Source organism: Xiphias gladius, chromosome 12 (assembly GCF_016859285.1).
Source record: "Xiphias gladius isolate SHS-SW01 ecotype Sanya breed wild chromosome 12, ASM1685928v1, whole genome shotgun sequence".
In the NCBI taxonomy this organism is placed as follows: domain Eukaryota; kingdom Metazoa; phylum Chordata; class Actinopteri; order Istiophoriformes; family Xiphiidae; genus Xiphias; species Xiphias gladius.
Genome location: NC_053411.1, coordinates 17,335,350 through 17,362,428, shown reverse-complemented (window position 1 = coordinate 17,362,428; position 27,079 = coordinate 17,335,350). Strand labels below are relative to the sequence as shown.

Sequence of the window (27,079 nt, the reverse complement as noted above, 5' to 3'; positions counted from 1 at the left end):
AAAGAAAAATATCTATAATGACATTTGTATCGTCACAGTTGGGTGTCCACCACTATAATGTCCAGACTATACCACCATCCACTGGCTTTTTCTCTAGTGCCACCATGAACTTGGTGTTTGTGGTTCTCAACAAAATCTCAGTGGTTGATGGTCAATGTTGATGTTGATGTTTTGGTTTATGACTAAATACACGCAAAAACTAATGACATGCCCCTGAGCCTCAGCTTTACTTTGTATTTAATGCTATTTAGCAAACGGTAGGATGCTCAGACGCTAAGCTAAAGCTATGTCCCAGTGACAGTACGTACTAATGGTCGCAGTGTACTGTTTTTACAGTTAGTAAACTAAAATACTGACAATATCACAAAAAAACATTAAAATCTAGGATATATTCCATCTTTCTGGAGCGTTATTACCACCGTCTGCTATTTGTTTTCCAACCATGAGCAAAGTTTCCACGTTGTTTGTGCATTGTGGGAGAATAGTTGGGAGACATTAGTTGAATAATCAACTATAATCAACTATTTTGATAATCAATTAATCTTTCAAATCTTTTTTTAAGAAAAAAAAAGCCAAAAATTATCTGGTGTCCAGCTTCTCATTTATTAATATTTTCTCCTTTTCCTGAACTTCTTGGATTCTGGGGGATGTTCAGCTATTTTCCCACATTTTATAAACAAAACGATTAAAGGATTTATTGAGAAAATAATGGGGTGATTAACTGGTAATGAAAGGAATCGTCAGTTGCAGATGTGCTAAGCATCTGCATTGTTATTGTGAGCGTGTTAGTATGTTGGCGTTAGCATTTAGCCCAAAGCACTAATGTGTCTCAATACAGCCTCAAAGGCCACTAGTGGTCGTACACTCTCGGGGCTTGTCCACACTAATACGGTTATTTTCCTAAATGGATATGTCCCCCCTACGTTTGAAAAAAACACGTATACACGAGAACGCAAAAAGACCCCATAAACGCTCAAACAAGCATGCCGGGCCAGTAGGTGGCGATAAAGGCCCGATCCATAACCGGCCGCTTCCGGCGTTCTTTAAACCGCAGGGGCTGTGGACCAAGTTATACCGGGTGCAGCAGACGCAGGGGCTTTTGCATCAGGCCGTTGAAGGGGCGCGGCAATGCCAAGTGGAGTCGTAAACAAATTAAAAATCCGCCGTTGTTGTTGCTTCGGGCGCCCGCGCAGCATTACAGAAAGCAGCAACGGGCATGAGCGAATTGAGGTGCGACGTCATCGCTCCCCGGACTCTCCGTTTCACACGTCCACGCGGATACGCATAAACCGGGGTATTTAAGAACCAGGAGGAAAATACTCGTTTTGCTAAATACCTGTTTCAGTGAGGACAAGGTTGAAGAACGAGCTGTTCCTCTGCGTGTTATTCTCTGTAGTCGGCTGGTGTGTGCAGATTGACCTTTGAACAGTTTTTGAACACCCACACCCTCCAGTGGGTCCCGTCAGCGTGTCTTCCAGGAGATGACTGAATCCTGGCCGATTTTGTAGGAGAGCAGCAGCATCCTCTCAGCTGCTGACTAACGAGGACTAAACACACGACGACCTAACCACACGTCAGCTGCCGTAGTCGCCCGTGGTGTTGTTGAGGGCCGCCGGCGCGGCCACCAGAGGGTGCATTGTATCACCTGACGACCTCACGTTGAGCTTGTTGTTGTAATTGTGTGTGTGTGCGTGTGAGAGTGGTGTGTGTGAGTGGTGTAAGCTCATCCTCGTCAGCATTCTCCAATGAGATCAATGCAAATTATATCTGCAAGGGCACCATATTTCTCTGGGATCAATACATGCTGCACACGCAAACACACACGCATGCACACAGCTCCACCAGTCCAACTCGGCATTCCATACACCCGTCTCTGCCTCTGTCTTCTCCTTTATCATCCTCTCTTTCTTTTCTTCCCTCACTCCATCTTGCCTTTTTAACCTTGTGTCCCTGTCTCCTGGGAAACCGTGTCATCCATTCAATGTGCTCTACATCCTTTCATTCCTTCTTGTTTTCATAATTTCTACTCCTCCACCCTCTTCCTGTGTTCTCCTAACTCCCCTTCTGCCTCTCCTCTCCTCTTTTCTTCCTCGCTCGTTTTCTCTTCACTTTCCATTTCTTACCCGCTTGTTTCTTCCCTTCTCCTCTTGTCTCCTCACTTCTCATCTTCTCTTTGTTCCTTCTATTGTTCCTATTTCCTCCTCTCCTCTGCTGTTTTCTCTCCATTTTTTTTCTCTTCCTCTTCTTTACTCTTGTGTCCTCTCCTCCTCATTTCCTTCTCCCCTTTTTTGTCTCATCTCGTTGTTTCCTCTCCTCTCTTTTCCTCTCATTTCCTCTCTTCTTGTTTGTTTTCTTCTCGTCTCTTCTCCTCTGTCCTCTCCACTTGTTTCCTCTCCTATTCTTTTGTTTCCTCCTCATTTATTTTTGTTTTCCCTCCTCTCATTTCTTCCCCTCTCCTCCCCACTTATTTCCTCTCCTCTCTTGTTGTTTCCTCTCATCTTCTCTTATTTCCTCTTGTTTCCTTTTGTTTCTTCTCGTTTCCTCTCATTTTCTTTCCCCTCCTCGTTTCCTATACTCTCCTGTCATTTCTTCTCCCCTCTTCTTGTTTCCTCTCATTTTTTGTTTGGTCCGTCTCATTTTCTGTAGTTTTCTCTCCTCTCCTCCTCTTCCTTTTTTCTTGTCTCCTCTCCTCTCCCTGCAGATGTGGCCGTGGTTATTGATCCAACTTTCAACCTTCCCTGTGATAAACTGAGCAGAAAGAGAGAGACAGGGAGGGGGGGGGGGTAAAAGTGTGAGGAGTTACGTAATGCCAAAGTAACTTTGGGTTTCGACTCAGTGATTCCAGCTTATTGGGTAAATTGCACACGCACACATGCACACACGCACACACACACACACACATACATACACACATGCCACGGATTACCCATCATGCCAAGGACCTTCAGACCTGAAATAAACTCTCTGATTGGCTGACACAGCAAGTAACAAACTCTGTCTAACTGGCTGGCTGAGAGGAAGTTCTGATAAGTAGGTGAACTAGGAAAAGTGTGAGAAAAAGAAGGAGGGAGAAAAGGGCAGAGAGAGGAAGAATGAGGAACGAAGAGAGTTGGGGGAAAAAAGTGGAGACTGGAACTGAGTGACTGAGGAGGAATGACTCGAAACCTTTCAGCAACACGAGACGACATATGTTCACATTCAAGTGACCGAGCCCTCTGCTGGCCGTGGTAATAGTGACTGGTGTTTGTCGGGAGCAAAGGGGGACGTCAGCTGACAAAGTCCACCAGGGAAGGGTCAGGTCAATGGATTGATGGGTTTTTTTTTTCTTTTTCCAGTAACCATGACAATGAAAATCCCCTACCGAAACCGAAACCACGATGTTTAGCTAACGTTAACCAAAAGAAACCTTTTGCCTCAGCGGCAGCAAGGTTACAAGGTTTCATTCGATGGATCGCAACAGAAAATGGAGCGCCGTTGATAAAAACCCGGGGGAGAGAGCAGGAGGTGAGGATGAAAGAGGGATGGAGCGATAGACAGACTGGTGGTTATGGGCTGACATGGCAGGAGGAAGGAAGACATGAAGAAACAAAACCAGAGCGAGGTGGAGAGCTGGAACTGAGGAAACCAGGCACAGAAATAGAGTCAGCAAGAGAGCCAGTGATTCACATACAGCGGGGAGGTGGAAAATATCTCTCCTTGTTTGCTCTGCAGAGAGAAAAATGGAGAAAACACAATTTTGGAAGCCTGGAGGAAACGACGAAAGAAAGGCAGAGAGACAGGGAGGGAATGACAATTGACTGAAGAGAACTGGAGGATGTTTTTGGAAATAGGTGCAGGCAGAAAAGAGGTGAGGGAAGAAAGAGAGAGGAAAAGTGATGGAAGAAGAAAGAGGAAGCAGCGGGGGAAAAAACAAACAGGAGGTTTTAAAGGGACGGGGTTTGTGCGACATTTTGATAAATGACAGCAATGAAGGAGAGATGGTGAGGGAGAGAGAGAGTGATATTAAAAGAGTGGGAGTAGATGGAGTTATTTGGAGGGACAGCGGGTGCGGAACGGAGGGTAAACTATAGATAGCAGGAGGAAAGGCGGCCGGAATTTCAGCCTGACAGCAGTTTTCATAGGGAAACTATTTAGTTCCAGAAGTACAGAATGGTGAAAGCTGCCCACAGTTAAGAGCAGAATGTCCGCTTTATTAGGGCGGAGGCATTGATCTTGGCTGTTACTATGAAAATCTGTGAAACTCCCCGCGAGTTGTGGTTCTGTAGGGGGCGAGTCCTGTGTTTCCTCTCAGCCATCCGGCCTCTGGAAGTGGAAGAAACAGCATCACAGTGACATTGGCGGTTCATTATTTACCTCCTTCTCCTCCTCCTCTTGTTGTTTCGGTCCGTCTCCTCTCCCTGCTGACCTGCAGGTTAAAGGAGACGTTTTAGCAGAGAGCCTCCACTTCTTAATTTCAAACGTCTAACCTCCCTTTAACCCACAATAAAACCCCAGAAACATTCATGTGTGTGTGCGTGACAGAGCGGCCAGTGCATGTACGTGTGTGTCTCTATATACTTTGTGTTTGTGTGTGTGCGCTTGAATCATTTAAGTGTCTTTTTTTGTCTGTGGGCCTGTGATACCTGCAGTCCTGCTAAATTATACATTAACAGTTGACTCAATAATAAATGGACTGTGTGTGTGTGTGTGTGTGTGTGTGTGTGTCTGTGTACTGATACGTGTCTGCTCAAGTGTGTGACCACATTTGTTTGCATATGTGTATTTGTGTGTCTTTTTCCTGCATGTATGTGCGTGTGTGTGTGTGTGTGTGTGTGTGTGTGTGTGTGTGCGTGTGTGTGCGTGTGTGTGTGTAGTTCAATGATCCGCAACAGCAGCTGAATAATATATTGACTGCCATTCATGTTTTATTCACCACTTCCAAATGAATTATTGCTGTAATTAATCTATCAACATGTGTCCTCAATTAGAAGGTTTCGCAAACACACAGACACACACACACAGACACACACACAACATCTGCAGTGTTGAGTGACGTTTTTGTACTCTCCATCTTATCTTCATAAGTCGTTGTGTTAATTGCCTTTCCTCAAACTGTCTGCCAGACCACTGTTTCTTCCACACACCTTACAGCCTCAGCCAAATCAGATGACACGAACACACACACACACACACTCCGATCTACAAAAAATGGTGCTGATCTGCACAGCACGGGGTACAGCAGGAGGCTTCAGTAGCACCTTGTAAGCAAAAAGGAGGGTAAAGCGAGACACAAAGACAGCTGCCTTTGTCTTTTTATGATTTTTATTCTTATGTATCTTATTTTTTTATTTCCTGTATATTTTAATACAACACATTTCCCCTCTAATGTGGTTGTACTTTTACTCTGGGTCTTTTTTTAGAGGTTTGGTTAAGGCCCCGTAATTTCAATGAAGGGAATTCTTAGTGCTTCAACATGCGACGATCTTCAGTTTGGGGGATGCCCACAGAGATGTACGCAGAGCCCGCTCCATAAAGGAAGAGCCAAGCCCATCCAGAACAGGCTGACTGTGAGTCAGGTCTTATCGCCCAGCCTGAGGGGTTGGACCTCACTAATGCTCTCGTGGCTGATCGGGAGCAAATCCGCGCAGCAGGTTCCAAAATCTGATGGAAAGACTGAAACCTGATGAGTGGAGGCTGTAAAAGCAGCTATTTTAAAACAGCAAATTATCGCAAAACAATCTCTTAACAGTAACTAGTTGGTTGGTTTATTCTGTCTATTGAGTATTATTTCATTTTTTTGGATTCATTGTATTAAGTTTGCTTATGTATCCAGTTTTGCAACGTGTTTTTAGATCGAAACGTCCTGCCAGTGTGCTTCACTGTTTAACTTGAATTGAAATTGAATTGAAATGAGTGCTGGAAAAGAGTGAAATCGACGGAAGAAAGAGGGGAGAGGGTGTAGAGGGAAAGAGAGACGGGGAGGAAAAGAGAGGGGGAAGAAAGAAACGGGAAGAGATGAGAGAGAAGAGGAAAGAAACAAACAAAAAATAAAAGTGGGAGAGAGAGAGCGATGGAGAATCGGGTTGAGGAGAGATAAAAAACAAGGATGTGCAACAATAAGGGAGGATTGACAGAAGAAAGGCGGAGGGAGAGACAGATCAAATATGAATAAGTGAACGAGCTCCACAAACCACACGCATGAGCACTTTCCATATTTGCATATAAATCACAAGCGTGTACACAGCCAGATTGAATTAGTGTTAGCATAGTTTCGAGTTAGCATATTGCTTTGTTTAGCGGCAAGGGTAGATTACATCGGGCCGCAGAGAAATTGAATTAACTGGCGCTATGTAGCCTAGCCGCAGTTAGCATTTTTCCTAGTTCAGTGGTCGCGGCAGATTGCCCAGAAATTGAATTAGCTGGCAAGTAGCTTCTGATGGCAGATTATAGCGGATTATAGTACGTCAGGAGCAGAATGAAGTGGAGGGACCCGAATGTGCGGAGAGGACAGTGACACTGAACAGGTTAACTCAGCACATTCACAAGTCGTACCGTTCACGCAGCCAAGACACATGGAATGGATTATGGATTATGTAGAGCGCTGATGAGGAAACAGCAAGCGCAGCACAAAAGGGAACGGGGAGAGATGGTATCAGCCATCACGGTGATGAGTTACGGCTCCGGGAAGGAGTGCGATTTTTGACGCGAGACGCGGCGTTTAGACACAGAGGGGCTTTCAAGTACCTTAATTGCCTCCGTGCAGCGCTGGTTCAGTTCCAGCTGCTGACTGTGGCCGAATCGGCTGCCAGACTGCAGTTGGTAACCTCCTGCTGTTTTAGACCACCTTGCATTTTACGTGTCCCTTTCACCTCACACGGTATCTCGGACGATTTAGGTGGAGACACTGCAGGCAGAACTGGGGTTTTCCAGGGACTAGTAATGTACACGGAGTTTTAAAACTGCCTTTGTGGGCTAAAATAAAACACGGAACTGAGGTTTGATTCTTCTTCCGCAATCACTGCGTCCATCGCGGAACCTGCAGAAGCCTTTCTGAACATTCGCATCCCGAAACTCGCTGCAAAAGCGGAAATGCAAATACGATGTAAAAGCCTCTTCATCTCACAAGCACTCCAGGCTGCTGCTTCGTTCAGCAGGTTAACATGAGTCATCGGAACTCGACTGCGCCTCTACACAAAGAGTTTAATAAGAGGTGGTTTGGGGCCTTTTTGGAGAGCCAGGTTTTCCACTCTGCTAATATCCTTTTCTGTTCCGGTCCCCTGGAGTATCTGCTGGATGACTCGGTGGATTATGTCAGTGATTAAAAATACTTCTCACTTCTCACTATTTTATAAGTCTGTGTCCCTATAGCTGCAACCTTTTACAGCAGAGTGTGAACAAGGAGGAAAGAAGCGTCTCCAGTGATGACTCAAGAATATTTTCAGCAATTCACGAGCAGTAGTTATTTAACATGAGTAAGTGAGTCTCTGTCAGTTGGCAGCCATACTTCCCTTCCCTTCAGCTATAATTCACTGCAAATACTTGTCTCTCTGATTCATTCCTGCATGTTTGGCGCTGGATTTTTAAATGTCACTTGAAACTCAGTGGGCTGCGAGCAGTACAGATTCCGTGGTAAATTTTTGTTCCTAGTTGTTGTCAGTGTGCGTCGGTGTGGGTGCATGTGTTGCTGCGTGGGTGTGAGTTGAGTTGTTTTTTGTTTTTTTTAATGGCGTCTGTACAGTTTTCATGAAAACAGTCTTACAAGTTCAGACGTTTGAAGATTGTTGATTTAAAGCAACACTGTGCGGGTCGTGGTTAGTCTAGCTTAGCATAACGATAAGAGGCAGGGGAAATAGCTAGCATTGCTTGGTCCGAAGTCCAAAAATACATCTACCGTTGGAAGCTAAGCAAATACAAGCCCGTTTTCCCAAATGTTGAACCGTTCTTTTGGTTTGGAGGTTATTCATGTGTTGTGCTTTTGTCCAAACAGTCTGTGTGTAAAATACACTGTTTTTAAAAGGTGAATTTGTCATTTTGAAGCGAATCTATTTCGATGTTCCCGCGGATCTAAGCTTGATTTTCTTTACAAGTCCCCTTCAAGCCATTTTCAGACATCTCTTTCCTGCCCCGACCAACACTTCACTCGGCACGTTTACGTGGAGCCTAATGTTTTGATTATAATCACTTTAAAAGACCAGACAGAATAAAGGGGCTTCTTATAAACACCTCAGTCAGAATAAACCGTTGCACAGGGGTAGTGCAACCTTTTCTTTCTGGCGGCCTTCTTTCTGCACATGCCCTCCGTCGTGACGTAAATGAGCGGGGACAGACGTTGTTCCACGCATGGCGCACCCATCACTTTTGCGCGTGTCGCGCAGCTGTTCTGATTAAATGCGTCGATGCATGCAAACACCAGACAGTATCAAATCACTTCGCATGTAAACAGCCGACCCGAAATCTTCAATCGGGCTGAAAAAAACGTGCGCATGTAACCGCAGCTACTGCCAGCAGAAAAAGCAGTGTGTGTGTTATGTAAAGCTGCTATTGGATTAGCATGAAAGCGTGTGTTGTGTGCTGCGGGCAAACTGAGATTAAGTTCGAGACCGTATCCTCTGCAGCTTTCACACCACTGACCTGGCATGTTAGGAAAGAGAGAGGAGAGGTGGAGCGCAACAGACAGACCGTGTTGATCAATTTAAGACGAACTGGAAATTTATCGTGGTGGTGCAGTGGCACGTTTCCACTGTTCACTAGATATGAGGTGCATGAAGAGGGAGAGAAAAAAGACAATTTGAACGGCGGGAGGCACATACTGTCACCTTGCACAATCAAACACACATGCACATACAAATAAACAAGTGAAGGAAGTAGGTTTGATGGCAAAAATGCTCAGCAGTTATGCTTTGGAGCATTACAGCAGAGGAACTGTGCTGACTGTGCTTTCGTTTACTTTGTGTGCTACTAAAATGATATTTCAGACAACTGTGTCCCTCCAGCGTAGTGGCAGCAGTTTGGGGAAAACCTTCCCTGTTTCAACATGACAGTGCCCCTGTGCACAGAACCAGCTCCATAAGGGGGCGTTTTTTTTTTTGGAAAAGTGAGCCAAGTAGCTGTTTGAAGAATTAAAGAAGAGAACTTCACACCCTGTTCACACCACGACAATCGCTGCGTCAAGTGCGTATGATCACTGGATCGTCGGTAAAGGAAGATGCAATAATTATCAGATGCAGTCCACCAAAATCTGTTGTGGGAAAAGGGCGTTTTGAGCACGTCGAGGCTTTGACTGCTTTTTTTCGTTAATGTGGCCACATACAAATGGGTGACAAATTAAAGGAAAAACCAAGATTCATATGTCAGAGTAAGGCGGGTGTGGTTCTCAGCCCTTTATCCCTAAAAATTACATGCATCCTGGGCAGTCTTGCACCTTATGATTCACGTCCAATGCCCACTTTCAGAGCCAGTGCAGGAGCTTGTGTGACCTTTCTGTTGCAAGCGGTAAAGTAAAGGTGTGGAGGTCAGGGTAGTGGATGTGTATGTAGCGGTCAGACCTTCATGACACTGTCTCTTAGAAATGACATGCTTATACATCTAATTTATGCCAGCAAATCTGTTATGAAGGAAACGTAATGCTGACCACATTAAAATTCTACTAACCTGTTACCAGACACCCAGGTTTTTGGGCACAGGCCTGAAAATAAAGTAACCAAATCCAGAAGGTTTATGATCTTCAACCCCTCTGATTAAAATCCTAAACCTGGTCTCCTTTGAGAGGGGACTACTTAAACTTAGTGTTGGATTGTGTTGGATTTTTCGCCCATCTGCATTCAGACAAAATGTGGAACCCGTTCCGTTCAGACAGGAAGGTGGCGTCAATCACGTCCAAGAGATCAACCGACCTCCCTCATCGCCCAGTTGCACACTCATTCACAAAACGCAGAGGCCTGCTTGACTTCCTGGATACAGGCCGCATATTCATCTTGCTACTCTTGCTGACGCTGGCGGACATTCACTGACCACCGATGACACCGCCCACCACCCCGGCTCGTTCTGTTATACACTTTGGGCGTTAATTAAAACGCTCACTTTAATATTGTGCGCGTTACAACACAGATGTCGCATGTTGTCCTACACGACGACTAGTATCATGTCTCGGTTCGGTTTACTGTGTTCCCACTGGTGGTTTTGTTTTCTCCTTCCCACTCTGATCTGGATCTCTGATTGGCGGAGAAACTGTAGCGGATTGGAGCGGTTACGTCTGAATAGTCAACTATGACGAGGATGTTTGCCTGAGGCCCGGTGAAGCCGAGACTGAAACAGAACAGGAGAGAAAGGAGCAGACTGCTGTCGTTTAGTGGAGCTCAGAAATCAACTCGCTCATTAGTATACTGCTGCCATAGCAACAAGACACCAAACTGGAGCTGAGCGAGGGATAGAGAGAGAGAAAGAGAGAGTCGGAGGAGAGGAAGGAGGGAAAAGGCAGCAAGGAGGAGAGGCAAAAGTGACTGAGCGAAGCAGGGAAAGAGAGGGACAAAAGACAGGAGAGAAAAGGAAAGGGGATGTAGAAGGAGGTAGAAGAGGGAGGAGGACAACTAGAGAAAGAGGAGGTGATGGAAGAAGGGAGTAGGAGGAGAAGAAAAGGAAACAAGAGAGGAGAGAGCAAATAAAGAAGGAAAGATGGGAGAGTTGAGGACTGCAATGAAAGGAAAAGGGAGAAAGGAGGAGATAGAGGAACGGCTGGAAAGAAAGGAGAGCTGAAAAAAAGACATGAAATGGTTCAGGTTTAGAGGAGGAAGGGAAGAAGAAAGGGATGAGAAAAAGACAAAGGAAGGGGGTGAGAGGAAAAGAGGAAAAAGAAGAGGAAGTGAGGCGGTGGAAGGTCAAAAAAGAAAGAGAGAGGAGAAAAGAAGAGGAGGAACACTAGGGATGAAGAGGATTAGTGGAGGACAGAAGGAGCATTGTGGAGGGAGAAAAGGAAACAAGGAATCAGAGAAGAGGAGAAAGAAGAAGAGTGGCGGAGAGGCGCAAAGAAGAAAAGGAGGATTAGTGGTTGCAAGGAGAGAAGGAGGAGGAGGAGAGCAAGAGGGAGAAGCGCAGTGATGAGGAATGAGCGCGAGGAGGAAGAAGAGGAAGTGGGGAGGAGAAAGGGCAAAAAGAAAAAAGGAGTGGAGGCAGAGGAAGAGGAAGAGGATTAGTGACAGGAGAGATGAGGAGGAAAGGAGAAAGAAGAAGAGAGATGAAAAGAAAGAATCAAGAGGAGGAGGAAAGCGGGAACGTCTTAGAGGTTGCAGGGAGAGAAAAAGGAGGACGAGAAGGAGAGGAGAGGGGAGGGGGAGGAAGAGGGAGCAGCCACCTTGGTTCGACTTCTAACACTTTATCTCTTTCCTCCCCTCGTTTCTCCTTTTTTGATTCTATCTTTTCATCTCTATAATTAAATCCTCTCAATATCAAATATCCTCTCTCTCTCTCTCTCTCTCTCTCAAACACACACACACAAACAAACTGTGCTATCTTTGTGAGGACACTCACTGACATAATGCATTCTCTAGTCCCTTACCCTAACCCGTGACCTAATCCCGGTTCTAACCCGAACCCTAAAACCAGGTCTCCAACCTCAAACAGCCCTTTGAAGGTGTGTCAGAAAGTGGGGACCAGCCTAAATGCCCCGATTTGGATGGAGGACGGTCTCAAAGAAACAAAAACTTTTTCACAGGTTTGTACCTGGTTACCAACTGGCAGGGGTGCCAGCGAGAACGTAACCGCGTTCCCAAAGCACCGACCCCCTCTGCTCCAGGACTCGCTGGAGGATCAGCACCACGGGAAGCTCTTGTCACGTTCGGTATCTTGTTTTCAGACCACACGACGAAGCTGCGAAGTTGGGAGTCGTGATGGTGGAGAAGCGGAGTTACACCCCGGTTATGGACGGTCCAGATAAAAGTGTGCCCGGATCCGTTACCAGCCCACACTGGTACGAAAACAAGGAAGTGTGGAAATCTGCAGCCACCGCCAAACGTTCCGCTGCGAGGAAAATAGCAGAGCATTGTGGTTGATTGACAGTTTCAGTTGCTGACCTGAGCAGTTCTGGCAGTTTGCCTCCATAAGCTTTTAGCTAAATGTTTGGTTGATGGCAGTTGTGTCCTTGTGTGTAGGTGGACGTGCAAAACTGAGCTGGATGTTTATTTACCCCATTTATCTAATAGGTTGTTTGTTTATAAGAAAAATACACTTTTTACATTCTCTCTCACACACACACACACACACACACACACACACACACACACACACACACACACACACACACACACACACACAGACACACACAACTCCCAATTATAGATAACCTCCAAGTTTTTAGAGTATGAGACTTATTTACAATCCTGGGACTGTAACCAACGCCACTCATCCAAAACAGTCATGAGGGAAGAGGGAGGCAAGGAAACAAAGGAGGATGGGAGGACAGAGGGGAGAAGTAAAGAAAGACAGAAAGACAAAAGGAGGGAAGTGGAGTAAGAAAAGAAAGAAACAGACAGTCTTGGCAAGAGAGCAGGAGATTAAGTGCTTTGCTCGAGGACGGCAGAGAGAGAAAAGAAAGGAGGGAGCAGAGAGGATGGGAGGGAAGAAGAAATGGAAAGACACAATGGGAGGAAGAAGTGGAGAGAAAAGATGGAAAGAAAGACTCAGGACATCAGCTGGCTCTCGGTGACTCAGCGGGCGGATGAAGGGCCGGTGGGGACAAACAGCCTTTGGTGTAATGCCAAAAGTATTAGTGGAGGAGCTGTAATGAGATGTAAATGGAAGCAACCTGAGCAGAGCAGCTACGGACCCGTCAGGGCAGGAAGTGACCTTTGCTCTGTCATAACAGCTCACGGCGGAAGCTAAAACTCTCACCAAATTACCTGTTTGAGGCTCACCGCGGCGCGTTCCGCGGAAAAAAGACAGTCAAATGATTTCCTCCGTCCGCGCTGATACAGCCGGATGTTTCTCTCCAGGAACAAACAAACTGCTGTTTACTCTGTTCACACTGTTTCTGGTGTGTTGCTTGTCGGTTGTGCAGAAAGGTGGTCTTACTTTCTTTTTTTTTTTCTGACTCTCAGTCTCTACTCTCCTCATTTCAGTGCAGACTTTTTGTTTGAACTGAAATAACAAACATCCTTCTCTCTCCTCTTTTTTTTTTTTTTTTTTTTAATTTGCGGTGAAAAGGTCAAAAACAATAATCAGATCAGAATAATTATAATCGGATCTTACACTGGGTGTAAACAGGAATTCAGGGAGGAGAACATGCAGGGTAGGATTTACCAGCATTTTAAGCATCACATATGAAAAGTCATGCATAATATTACAAAGTAAATATCACACATTAACAGATTTGTTTAATGACAGAAATGAATAAAAACAAATACTTTGATGTCCATAATTTTTGCTCTTGTTGGTGCTTTTCATTTAAGTTTACTAATTAAAAGTTTTCCCTGCCTCTTTCTATCATTACCTCCTTTACCTTTTTAAAAAAATTACTGCAATAAAGTTTTTAGCGAAGCCATAAAAGCTTGTGACCAGATTTCAGTAAAATTTGCTGGAGCATACAGGCAGGGGCCATGAAACTCTTCGTATTTTGTGTAGACCCAGCATTTCTTTAAAAAACAAAAGACAAAGCCGATAAAGAAATGTGAGAGTCAGTAACCCTATGATGCATTTGTAGGTTGATAATTAAATTTGATATACGGCACTTTTCAAATGTTACAAAGTGCTTCACCTTCAAAGCATTTAGCAAGTAGGGAACTGACAGGCAGAAGAATAACAAACGTTAAAACCGAAAATTACAATAAAAAAGCCGAAAACATCAGTTAAGTAAAGTGAGGGAATATAAGCGAGAGGCGGAGAAGGTTTTTTAAAAGTGTTAACTGGACTGGACGACATAATGGAGACGAACGGCAACCCTCAGTCTTCCTTAACTTTGGCACTTCATCGCCATCTTGAGAGACTTTAAGCTACTGAATTATTATAGGAATAAAACATTTAAATGATCATTTTCTAGTTTCGTTGTGTGAACAAATATTGGGAAAAGGTTTGTGCTCCTCATCCCTGGCAAAGCAAGAGGGAGTATGAGGTGCGTTTAAGGCAAACAGTCCCATCACATAAAGGTTTGCAAGCTAACAAAACAACGAGGTTCCTTAGATCCGCAAAATGATCCATTTATTTCATTTGCACAACGTGAAACGGAGGAAAAAACGTGAACATCTCTGTTGATAAGACCGTCGTCAGCAGCAGTGTCCGATCAAGGGAACGGTAGTTTGCCAGAAACCAGTCAACCAGTAGCATTTGGTCAAAAGACCTACAAGAGTTTTCATGTTTAACCCGAGCAAAACTATTTTTCCGTGTTTTGAAGGTCACGCAGGTTCTTATCAGTAGCTTTGTACCAAAAAATGCCTCTGAATGATGTGCGACCCACTTTTAAAATTGCTTTTGTCAAGGCAGGAGATAAACGCCGAACTCAATGTTTTCCTACTCCCAAAGTCACAGTGTGGTTCCAGGTCTTTTGCTCGTTTTTTCCTCCCTTTGATAACAATATTATCCTCATCCGTTTCAAAAAGACCAACAAACAGTCTCTCTCTCTCTCTCTCTCTAGTTTGTGGCCCAGCCGAACTGCCAGCAGCTGCTGGCCACATTGTGGTACGACGGCTTCCCGGGCTGGAGGAGACGACACTGGGCGGTCAAACTGGTCACCTGCTTCATCATTGGGCTCCTGTTTCCCGTCTTCTCACTGGTATGCGCAAAGAGGGGAGGAGGAGGAGAGGAGGAGAGGGGGGGAGTGGAGGAAGTGTTGGAGGAAGGAAGGAAGAGACTGAGGAGAAATCAGAGGAAGCAAGGCAGAAGCTCTGGGAGGAATGACTGAGAGAAGGAGTTAGGAGGAAGGAGTAGGAAGCAAGGAGCCAAGAGAGGAATGAAGGAGAGCGGGGAGGAAAGAAAACTGAGAGAGATCAGGATCAGTTGATGTGAGAAAGAGAAAATAAAGATTGACAGAGGAAAGAAGGAATAACTCGAAAAAAGAAAGAATAAATCAGTGGAGCAATTAAGGAAAAAAGAAAAGAGGGAAAGAAAGATAAAGGATGGAAGGAAGGACAAAGGAAGGGAGGGAGGGAGCTCCTGCAACTAAGATGCTGTTTCTTGCTCATAGTAAATTTGTTGCCAGGCAGCAATTAAGCCAAACCCTTTGTTTATTGGCTGGAGGAACTGTTGCCGGGAAACGTGAGCATGAGAACAACAGCCGACCTAAAAACAAACAGAGAAAGGAGAAAGGAGAAAGGAGGGAGTGCGGTTCTTATTTAGGGAACAGTGGAAGCAGAGACTCCAGGTTTGATTATGTTTGGCTGTCGACAGATGAAGGCAGCCTGTGTACAGGTGGAGGTTGTCCATGCTCAAAACAAGCCGATTAACACACACACACAGACACACACACACACAGATATTAGTCTTAGTCCACACGTGTTTTTCCGTTTTTCTTTGGCCCTTATTTATCGCTTTGCTCCTTAATGGCTGTTCTGTGTCGCACTGCGGTCCATGAGGAACGGCGGGTTAGTTTTCCTGTATGTGGGTCCGTGACAGGACACCTGACCCTGACACAGTAAAATGTCAGCCGGGACATAGAGGAGAATCCTAGGTGTTTTTTTTGTTTTTATTTTATTTTATTTTAGTTTAGTTTAGTTTATTCTCTCTCTCTCTCTCTCTCTCTCTCTCTCTCTCTCTCTCTCTCTCTCTCTCTCTCTCTCTCTCTCTCTCTCTCTCTCTCTCTCTCTCTCTCTCTCTCTCTCTCTCTCTCTCTCTCTCTCTCTCTCTCTCTCTCTCTCTCTCTCTCTCTCTTCCTCTCTCTCTGTCTATCTGTCTCTCTCTCTCTCTCTCTCTCTCTCTCTCTCTCTCTCTCTCTCTCTCTCTCTCTCTCTCTCTCTCTCTCTCTCTCTCTCTCTCTCTCTCTCTCTCTCTCTCTCTCTCTCTCTCTCTCTCTCTCTCTCTCTCTCTCTCTCTCTCTCTCTCTCTCTCTCTCTCTCTCTCTCTCTCTCTCTCTCTCTCTCTCTCTCTCTCTCTCTCTCTCTCTCTCTCTCTCTCTCTCTCTCTCTCTCTCTCTCTCTCTCTCTCTCTCTCTCTCTCTCTCTCTCTCTCTCTCTCTCTCTCTCTCTCTCTCTCTCTCTCTCTCTCTCTCTCTCTCTCTCTCTCTCTCTCTCTCTCTCTCTCTCTCTCTCTCTCTCTCTCTCTCTCTCTCTCTCTCTCTCTCTCTCTCTCTCTCTCTCTCTCTCTCTCTCTCTCTCTCTCTCTCTCTCTCTCTCTCTCTCTCTCTCTCTCTCTCTCTCTCTCTCTCTCTCTCTCTCTCTCTCTCTCTCTCTCTCTCTCTCTCTCTCTCTCTCTCTCTCTCTCTCTCTCTCTCTCTCTCTCTCTCTCTCTCTCTCTCTCTCTCTCTCTCTCTCTCTCTCTCTCTCTCTCTCTCTCTCTCTCTCTCTCTCTCTCTCTCTCTCTCTCTCTCTCTCTCTCTCTCTCTCTCTCTCTCTCTCTCTCTCTCTCTCTCTCTCTCTCTCTCTCTCTCTCTCTCTCTCTCTCTCTCTCTCTCTCTCTCTCTCTCTCTCTCTCTCTCTCTCTCTCTCTGGCTCTCTCTCTCTCTCTGGCTCTCTCTCTCTCTCTCTCTCTCTCTCTCTCTCTCTCTCTCTCTCTCTCTCTCTCTCTCTCTCTCTCTCTCTCTCTCTCTCTCTCTCTCTCTCTCTCTCTCTCTCTCTCTCTCTCTCTCTCTCTCTCTCTCTCTCTCTCTCTCTCTCTCTCTCTCTCTCTCTCTCTCTCTCTCTCTCTCTCTCTCTCTCTCTCTCTCTCTCTCTCTCTCTCTCTCTCTCTCTCTCTCTCTCTCTCTCTCTCTCTCTCTCTCTCTCTCTCTCTCTCTCTCTCTCTCTCTCTCTCTCTCTCTCTCTCTCTCTCTCTCTCTCTCTCTCTCTCTCTCTCTCTCTCTCTCTCTCTCTCTCTCTCTCTCTCTCTCTCTCTCTCTCTCTCTCTCTCTCTCTCTCTCTCTCTCTCTCTCTCTCTCTCTCTCTCTCTCTCTCTCTCTCTCTCTCTCTCTCTCTCTCTCTCTCTCTCTCTCTCTCTCTCTCTCTCTCTCTCTCTCTCTCTCTCTCTCTCTCTCTCTCTCTCTCTCTCTCTCTCTCTCTCTCTCTCTCTCTCTCTCTCTCTCTCTCTCTCTCTCTCTCTCTCTCTCTCTCTCTCTCTCTCTCTCTCTCTCTCTCTCTCTCTCTCTCTCTCTCTCTCTCTCTCTCTCTCTCTCTCTCTCTCTCTCTCTCTCTCTCTCTCTCTCTCTCTCTCTCTCTCTCTCTCTCTCTCTCTCTCTCTCTCTCTCTCTCTCTCTCTCTCTCTCTCTCTCTCTCTCTCTCTCTCTCTCTCTCTCTCTCTCTCTCTCTCTCTCTCTCTCTCTCTCTCTCTCTCTCTCTCTCTCTCTCTCTCTCTCTCTCTCTCTCTCTCTCTCTCTCTCTCTCTCTCTCTCTCTCTCTCTCTCTCTCTCTCTCTCTCTCTCTCTCTCTCTCTCTCTCTCTCTCTCTCTCTCTCTCTCTCTCTCTCTCTCTCTCTCTCTCTCTCTCTCTCTCTCTCTCTCTCTCTCTCTCTCTCTCTCTCTCTCTCTCTCTCTCTCTCTCTCTCTCTCTCTCTCTCTCTCTCTCTCTCTCTCTCTCTCTCTCTCTCTCTCTCTCTCTCTCTCTCTCTCTCTCTCTCTCTCTCTCTCTCTCTCTCTCTCTCTCTCTCTCTCTCTCTCTCTCTCTCTCTCTCTCTCTCTCTCTCTCTCTCTCTCTCTCTCTCTCTCTCTCTCTCTCTCTCTCTCTCTCTCTCTCTCTCTCTCTCTCTCTCTCTCTCTCTCTCTCTCTCTCTCTCTCTCTCTCTCTCTCTCTCTCTCTCTCTCTCTCTCTCTCTCTCTCTCTCTCTCTCTCTCTCTCTCTCTCTCTCTCTCTCTCTCTCTCTCTCTCTCTCTCTCTCTCTCTCTCTCTCTCTCTCTCTCTCTCTCTCTCTCTCTCTCTCTCTCTCTCTCTCTCTCTCTCTCTCTCTCTCTCTCTCTCTCTCTCTCTCTCTCTCTCTCTCTCTCTCTCTCTCTCTCTCTCTCTCTCTCTCTCTCTCTCTCTCTCTCTCTCTCTCTCTCTCTCTCTCTCTCTCTCTCTCTCTCTCTCTCTCTCTCTCTCTCTCTCTCTCTCTCTCTCTCTCTCTCTCTCTCTCTCTCTCTCTCTCTCTCTCTCTCTCTCCAGGAGCGAGTAGACGAGCAGAACAAGTAAACAAGCATCATAAAAGCAATAACGCTGCCAATTACAATAACAGTAACAGCCCTGACACACGAAGCATCCCGGCGATGCGCGGCGGCGGGTGGCTGCGCAATCAGCTCATGTACAACCTCGTTCTTTTCTTTCTGCTCCGTGGTTTGTACAGACGCTGAAAAACGGGGGAGTACACGAGAGTCATTAGCTCAAGAGACGAGGAAACAATAATAGTTTTAAGCATCATCAAGTCTCTGAGACTCTCTTATAATGACAAAAAAAACTTTACTTTTCATCATAGGTTACATAAGATCCCATTTTGAGGAATCTTAATTTAGTCACAGTTCTTCATCTTTTCTGTTTTTCTCTTTTTCTCTGAGAGGATGCAAACCGGCTTCCTCCATTCATCCTCTTTTATCGTGTCTGCTCTAGCTTTTTTTCTCTTCCCGCCTCTTTTGCACCTTAAAGGGAAATTATTACAGATCATTAGAGGAAAAACCAGTTAATCTTTCTCTTGATCTTCGTCTCTTTCTTATGATCTTGCGTCGTCTCTCCTCTCTAATCTCCTTTCATCTCCTTACTCTCTCATCCTTTCTGTATCTTCCTCCACTGTCGTCCTTCCCTTTCCTTTTCCCTCCTCTTCGCCCTCCTTTTACTCCTTTCTGCTTTAAATTCCACTTTGCTCTCCTCCTTATCTTTGTCTCTCTGTCTACGTCCCTCTCCTATTTCGACCCCTTGTTCCCTCCTCCGTCCTCCCCCTTCCTCCTCAGATCTACCTGTTGGCTCCAAAGAGCGCTCTGGGACGCTTCATCAAGAAGCCCTTCATCAAGTTCATCTGTCACACGGCGTCCTACCTGACCTTCCTCTTCCTCCTGCTGCTGGCCTCGCAGCACATCGCCCGGACCAACCTCCACATGCAGGGACCCCCACCCACCATCGTGGAGTGGATGATTCTCCCATGGGTGCTGGGTATGTGGGCCACAGTTGTTCAGATGTTCAGCCCCTGATGTTTGATCCATTCTGAGGATCTTTTTTGCTTTTGATTGTGTAGCGCTTTCCAAAATATATATGTATAAATCGCTCCTTATATAACTCCACTGCAGCTGCTGAAAACATCTGGATGTGATGTCATACTTTGTATGTTTAGCCTTGCCCCATCTGTGACCTCAGCACTCTGTATGTTACTCCGTAACGCGGCCACATAGAACAGCCCTGCACAAAAGAAGCCCAGACTTCTTTTCTGACAGCTGGGAAGCAGTGGGCTGCATCTTCAGATGGATTTCTCTGACTGGACGGACGCCCTCTGTCTGCCAGGAAAGCTAAGCGTTTGCCCCGGGCGACACCAAACTATGAATCCGGCATTTTCACGGACTGTGCTGCACCCTCTCCCTTTTCTTCTTCACTGGGCGCACATCAGGTCTGCTACGCAGGCTTCTGTTTCTTTCCGTGCAGACAGCAGACGTCCGCGGGATCAGAGAAACACCTTGAGGATACATTTCGCAGCTGAATTACGGGTAAAAAAAAAAAATGCTGTTTTGTGTTTTGTTTTGTTTTTACCGAACCTACAAAGTGCTGAGGTCACAAATGGAGCTACATTTATTAAAAGGAGAGACTGTCCTCTCCAGAAAGACGCCCGGTCGATTACCTGACTGGCTCAAAAGTCTCACTTCACGCTAGAGCTGAAAGGATTAGTCGAGTACTTGATCCACATTCTCTAGTGTGAACATTTTCAGCTTTTCTTGGTGTTACGCGACAATTAATGTAATATTTCTGGGTTTTGAACTGTTTGTCGGGCAAGAAGAAAAAAAAAGACCTGATGACATCAACTTGTGCTCATAGGAAACTGTGATGAACATTTTTCACTGTTTTCTTATGTTTCACAGAACAAACAATTAAGTGAGAATATAATTGAGTGGATTTTTAAAAAAATCATTAGGTAGAATTCCTACTTTACACACACATCACAGTGGATTCAAAGCGGTTTAAACAAAGAGAGAGAAAAACAGCAAACGAGAGAGCGAGGAAAAAAAAGAAAACTACACGGCCATACGATGGACGTAAAGGCAGCAGACACCTGCAGAGGCTTTAGAGGAAATACATCGGCAGGTCGGGTTGGTTAAAGGCCAACAAGTGAAAGTGTGTGTTGGGTTGATCTTAAAGGGGAACGGCACCGAGGTGCAAAAAGTTGTATAAGACTGGGGGTCCAGTTGCTTGTCATCTCTGCCGTCCATCGTGAGTCCAGCGATGTCACAGGAGTTAAACTAGTGATAAATTAGTGGAGGACTCTCTTAAAAACTTACTGTATGGCTGGATGCGAGGGAATCCCATAGTTTTGGGGAAGATATTGAGAAAGCCCAGTTGTCTCTAAACGTAGTCCTGGGTCTAGGGACGGACAGGGGCCTTTGGTCACAGGATCTCAGGACATAGCTCAGAGAACGGTGGATGGCGGAGTGATATCTGAGAGTTAAAACCCACTGACCCACAGTTCGTGGCTTCTTTTCTGCCGACGAGCAAAGCTGTTTTTCTCTAACCATGACGACAATTTTTCCCTAAACTTAACCGGAACGTATGAGACCCAAGTTCACATCTACATGAACTAAAGACCTGAATGAGTCACTGTCCAGTAAGCGGCCATGCTGTCTCTTCTAGACAGTAAAGAAAAACAGCTTAAAATGAATGGGAAACAAACTCCTTATCGGTCTCTCTTTTCCCTTTGATTGCTAATCATCAAGAGGCCTGGGTGGAAGTGTGTGTGGGTGAGTGGGAGTGTGTGTGGTTGAGCGCTTGCGAGTATGTGGAGGAGGCGGTTGTGTGTGTGTGTGTGTGTGTGTGGGGTGGTAGTGGGGGTTGGGGGGGGGGTGATTAAATATCCATATTCTCTCTCAGAGCTGACACCAATCATTTCCAAATCCTAACCATAGTCACTTGAACCAAAAATACAAAACCCTCTGTTCTCCTTCATGGTCTTCTCCCGCTCCCTTCTCCTCCCTTCCTCCTCTGAAAACGCTGGGCTGCAAAATGCTTTCGACAGGAAGAAACAAGGTTTTCCATTAGCGGCGCGTGATGTTGATGATAAAATTACAGCAGATGCTACCGCTGCTTCGTTTTTAGCTCTAGATGAAAGGCTCCGCTAAATGTTGAACGAGAAAGGTGAGGTTGTTGTAAAAGCGGTTTACTTTTCAAATATTTCCATGGGCTCAAGAGTCCAAGATTCTCCTACAATACCAGCAAAGGGTTTAGGTTTGCCTGTCACTTTAGAAAAATGCCCCAAAGTTACATTTGCTTTGATTATTAGCAGTAATAAAACAGTATTAGTGTTCAACAGAGAAACTATGACATGATTGTTATTGCTCTAATGTAATTATTGCTGTTGAAAAATATACATTATATTGACTTTAATATAAATTTAACCAAACCGGGCGAATAGATCACAAACACACTGGACGGACCAATGTCAGGTTTATGGTTTGTATCGGATTCTTATCCTTTCTGTATTTTAACCAAATACACAAACGTTCGTCACAGGTGTCGCTTGTCTAAAAATAATCGTGAGAGCGCAGAAAAGCGGACGTTCGAGGGAGAATAGAGGAAATGGGAAATGACTTATGAATAAATTAGAATGAAACCCGTCTTTGTGAAAAGTCAGTGGTACAGAACAAACACGCCGGCTCTATGTTTACGCCCTCGAAGCTGCCACCAAGAGAAAATATTCAACAAAGGTTTGGTCACGGAGCAGAAACCCGGCAAGCAGAAGAACCTGATGGATGACCCTAATGTAGTCACACATGCCTGACTGTGTGTGTGTGTGTGTGTGTGTGTGTGTTTCAGGGTTCATCTGGGCAGAGATTAAGGAGATGTGGGACGGGGGATTCACAGAGTACATCCACGACTGGTGGAACCTGATGGACTTTGCCATGAACTCCCTTTACCTGGCCACCATATCACTGAAGATAGTGGCCTACATAAAGGTAAAGATTGCATGTCTGTGTGTGTGTGTACCCAGCTCGTTGGGTTTTTATTGCTTAAAACTAAATCGCTGCAGGGGAAACAGTGCAGATTGATACTCTGTCACACACTGATGAAAGTGTTATGCAACAGGTAAAACCAGAAATGTCTGCCCGGTTCAGTTTTGCTCTTTGCATTGCGAGGAGGAAGCCAAGACAATTGTTAAACAAATCAAATGTACCCTGTTTTGTTTCTATCTCATTCACACCTGCGAGGCCACACGCTGTTTGTACATAACACACGGTCCTGCAGACGAGTTCATGCTATTCCGCTGATTGACAGTTTCTGGCGCTAGCATGCAAAGGGACATAACAATGCGCCAACAAAGGCAGCGAAGAAGACCCCTACCAAGTAAGCATGGATGTAAACAATGCACAATTTAAAATATTAAAAAAAACAAACCGCAACAAACACAGGATGCTTTGCAAATGTTTTATGATGAAGGAAATGCAAGTGGGAAACTTGCTGGATGTAAATAAAACTTCTGTTTTTTGACAAGAAAACTCCACAGAACACCCTCAAAGAAAAAGGAGGAAGTGGAACAACGTGAGGTGGAAACCGAACTGTCCCTCACTGTCACGTTAAAGGTACCCTGTGGAGAGTTTGGCCACCAGAAGCGCTACTGAGCAGTGTTTTTGAGAGTGGGCCCATGCACGAGGACTCACGTGGACGCAGGTCACATGATACACAGTCGTGCCCTCGTTTTCATGCTATTCCAGGCTGCCAGCAAGCAAACGTGGAAGAAGCGGCCGTTTCGTCGGCTTGTTTACAATATCAGAACACCTCAGAGTGGCTCTTATGTCCTGTCTACTTACCACAGGCAACAAGGGAAGCTCTGTTCAACTCATTGTTCATTTTGTGTGGTGTGAGCTCCAGATCAACCCGCCTTGTTTTTATAGCCGCGGGAATTCGCCCGAGTCCGCGTGACGTAAATTTGGTCAGTCGCCCATGTCCACGAGGGTCTGCGCGGACCCCTGCGCAGAGGTGCTGTGACCCCAGAATTTATGATCACGCTGGCTGCACACGTGTGAACGTGTCCACCTACGCACTCAGGTTATTCAGGTTTTTTCTCTCCTTCGTCAGCCGTCTGCACGTCGATACCAAAACATATTCTTTTTAACACCACGACAAGGATTTCGGTCATATTAGCCAACACCGCTGAGAGCTGAACACTGCCACGCAGGTAGAAGAAGCAAACGATCGCTTAGTAGCTTTCAGCGCTCTCTCTGTTGCTTAGCACAGCGCAGCTTTTAGCTTTAACAATACTTTGTTTAGCTGAGCGTTCTGCATGCGAACAGGATTTATCTGTTTATTAAGAACAAATGGTGTCATCATACACACACACACACACACACACACACACACACCAGACGGACGGGCCATCTGCGGCAGCTGTGAGTCACTGATGGTGGCGGGTGGCTCTCCTACACAAACATACACATGTATACACACAGGATGTATAAGCACACACGTATAGCTAAAGATTTTAAATGTGCACATACGCACAGCTGTATCCTCATATACATACATTAGCACACGTGTTAACACAAATACAGGGATGCACACACACACACACACACACACACACACACACACACACACACACACACACACACACTGGAAGCAGTTGTTGCCACAGTATATTTTGCTTGTTTTTGTCTTTTTATTCTTTCCCTTAAAAATTTAACAAACAATACTGTGGAGAGCCGACTGTCCCTTGCAAAATATTGCTCTGTCATTGTGTTAAATGTGTGTGTTTGTGTGTGTGTGTGTGTGTGTGTGTGTGTGTGAGAGAGAGAGAGAGAGAGGGAGACGGACAGACAGAAAGAGGGAGTGCATCAGAGAGAAGGTGCAAGAGAGTCTATAAATTAATGAGTGTGCATCTGTGTGCATGTTTCTGTTTCCCCACCCCGTGTGTGTGTGTGTGTGTGTGTGTGTGTGTGTGTGTGTGTGTGTGTGTGTGGATGGTGAATGCTAATAGAGGCAGAGTTAACAAGACAGAAGTCCTGTGGAAGTCTAATGGCTGAATTTAGAATGAGGAGGAAGCCAAGCATGAGAGATGTGCAGAAAGATGGTGGGAACGGGATGGAGAGAGGAAAGAAAGTCACGGAAATATAGACAGCTGGAAAAAGAGAGGGCGATGGGTGGATGAAATGAGAGCTTGAAAGAAAGACAGCTGGGAGATGGAAGGAGAGAAAGAGAGAAACAATTCACAGAAAAAGAGAGGAAGATGCAGAGAAGGAGAGCGCTTGGGATAAAACAGGATTGAGAGGAAAGCTGGGAGACGAAGAGGATGTGGGAGGTCACAGAGAGAGGAAGAGGAAGACAGGAACTCATCTGTAAACTGTGTTAAGTTTCAAAAGATCAGCAGTGAGCTTCAGGGGGATTCGGAGGATTAGGGGGAGCTATAACAAAATCACGATGTTTATCTTTCAAGCAATACTCCAATGTTTTGGGAAATTCTTTTTTGTCAAGTCCTCAGAACCAAACCTCAAAACAGTCTCGGCCCCCCAGAACAACTCAGACCATTGTTTTCTGATCCTGCTCACCTATCGACGGGGCAAGGATTGAGGTTTGGTCGGGTTTAATAGCAAGTACATATTCAGGGAACGATCAGGGCCATGGTTAAAAGAACACAGTGTTGACCGTGGGTAGGAGATGGGACACGGGTGGTGTCCCCTGTCAAAGTAAGAAGCTTTGCTGAGTGATGAATCTCAACCCGACTCTAAGTGAGGACCCATCAATGATGCAGGGTGCGGTTTGGGTGGGTGTTCCTTCTCTTGATGGCGGAGGCACCCTGTATTTTAGGCCAGGCGGAGTGTCCTCACGATAAAACACTGCAGAAAACCCAGGGGAAAACATCGGGTCTGTCGGGGCCAGTATGGTGACTGTAATCCCTCTCAAACTGACACATGAAACAAACGTGACAAATTCTCACCACGTTTTCCAGGGTTTTTAGTTGTTTAAGGTTTAACTGACACTCTGACTAATTACGTCACCTTGTTGCGCCCTCTTCTGTTGTTTGTCTGGTGAGGAAAGTCTCGGTTCATCTCGCCTATCGTTTTGGCCAAGGAACCATTTCTCCCAGTTTAACACAGAGTGTGGAAACAGGTGGAAACTGCTTGTCTAGTTCCATTAAACGTGCCCCCTAACCTAGTTCCTAAACTCTCATTTACACACTCCCTCATCTTAGCTGTGGAAAAATCCATTTTTTCCTCTCGCTGTAGGCCAGTCCCCCCCCCCGCTTCCAATCTTTGCCCTAAGCTAGCTATGCTAAACATGTCCGAGACTAATCACTGCGCTGAGTGCACAGAGGGAAAGCTGATATGCGTTCTCATCTAACTCCTGGTCAGACAGAAAACAAGCATATTTGCCAGAACGTCAGAGCGCTTGTCTCATCGTAATTCAGAGAAAGACGAACAGAATGAGAGAGTTACAGTGAAATACAAAGTGGTTCAGCTTGTGTGTGAGTTGTGTGTGAAATGTTTGTTAGTGTATTTTTCATTGATAGTTTTGTGTTGCTCTTCAACTTTTCACTTTAGACTCTACTAGAAATAAACTCCCTAAACTCTTTTCTTCCTTCCTTTTCTTCCTCTTCTTATCTCTTCCACTTACTCCTCGTCCTACCCTCGTCTGCCCTCCTCTGTTTTGCCCCATGTCTCTCCTTCCTCCAGTATAACTCCTCTCGTCCCAGGGAGGAGTGGGAGATGTGGCACCCGACGCTGATAGCCGAGGCTCTGTTCGCCATCGCCAACATCTTCAGCTCGCTCAGGCTCATCTCCCTCTTCACCGCTAACTCCCACCTGGGGCCGCTGCAGATCTCGCTGGGGAGGATGCTGCTGGACATCCTCAAGTTTCTCTTCATTTACTGCCTGGTAAGACCCTTTCATCCCTTCTGACACGCAACACAAATCTGGTGCAAGTTTACACGACATGGGCTTTTTTGAAGTCTATGACCTAGTGCTACCCCTGCTACTTGTAGGGCTAGTGCATTACAGTGTTGACCAGGGTTTGTGTCAGGGTTCAAATGCGTTTTTCAGGTTTGTGAAGAGGACGTCTTCGAGCTAAAACGGGTTGTTAAGTAGCTTGTTAAATTGTGTGAGCCACATTTTGTTCTGGATCAGCCACACAATATATGGGCGACTACTAAAAAAAATATCCATCAATTTTGTATTGGATGTCTTGTAAGTGTGTGTTTGTGTGTGTGCCTGTGCTTGAAACTTCAGCCATTTTTATTTTCAGTCAAGCTAACCGAACTTCGCCGCGGGGCCTCGATTCTCGCTTTGCTATTCTTAGATATTTTACCACCAGTGAGGCGAAAGTGTAAAGTTTGGCCTGTACGGTGGCCATTTCAGGACATCTCAGGTTCAGCCTCGCAGGCTCAGTTCACATTGTCAGACTTTGCTCGACATCCGTCAGTCTAAGCGCTAATGCATATTGGCGTTAGGTTAACTTTCAGCAGTTTGCATGGTAAGCTAGCATGCCAAGCTTTTGGCCTATTACTGTATTTTTTAATCTAATGTATCGTGCTGACATTTAGAATAACATTTAGTATATTAGCATGCTAAATGTTAGCGTTTGCTGTATCTCAAAGTACGACTGAGTCCAGCCATTAGTTTTTTGGTTACCATATTTAGGCACTAAATGAAAAGGTCGGGGTGGGTGTTGCCAACATACAATACATGTTGTGACAATCCATGCAACAGCTGATATTTCATTGACATTGCAATAAAAATGTGAACTACTTGCATATTCGGGTTTTGTTTTTTTTGTTTTTTTAAAGATGACATGTATGCAACAATATGTCCCTGGCAAGAATCGAACCAGGGACTTTGTGGTTATAT

General features: G+C 45.5%; 1 protein-coding gene across 1 annotated transcript in view; it reads left to right on the top strand.

The window, feature by feature from the left end:
* The window catches only part of trpc5a (transient receptor potential cation channel, subfamily C, member 5a), a 74,874-nt gene that overhangs the window by 25,610 nt on the left and 22,185 nt on the right, over nt 1-27,079 (top strand). Inside the window, exons 8-11 of the mRNA XM_040141100.1 lie at nt 14,597-14,734; nt 19,001-19,199; nt 22,059-22,198; nt 25,910-26,110. Coding sequence (XP_039997034.1) covers nt 14,597-14,734; nt 19,001-19,199; nt 22,059-22,198; nt 25,910-26,110 — 678 coding nt within the window. The remainder of the gene's footprint in view (nt 1-14,596; nt 14,735-19,000; nt 19,200-22,058; nt 22,199-25,909; nt 26,111-27,079) is intronic.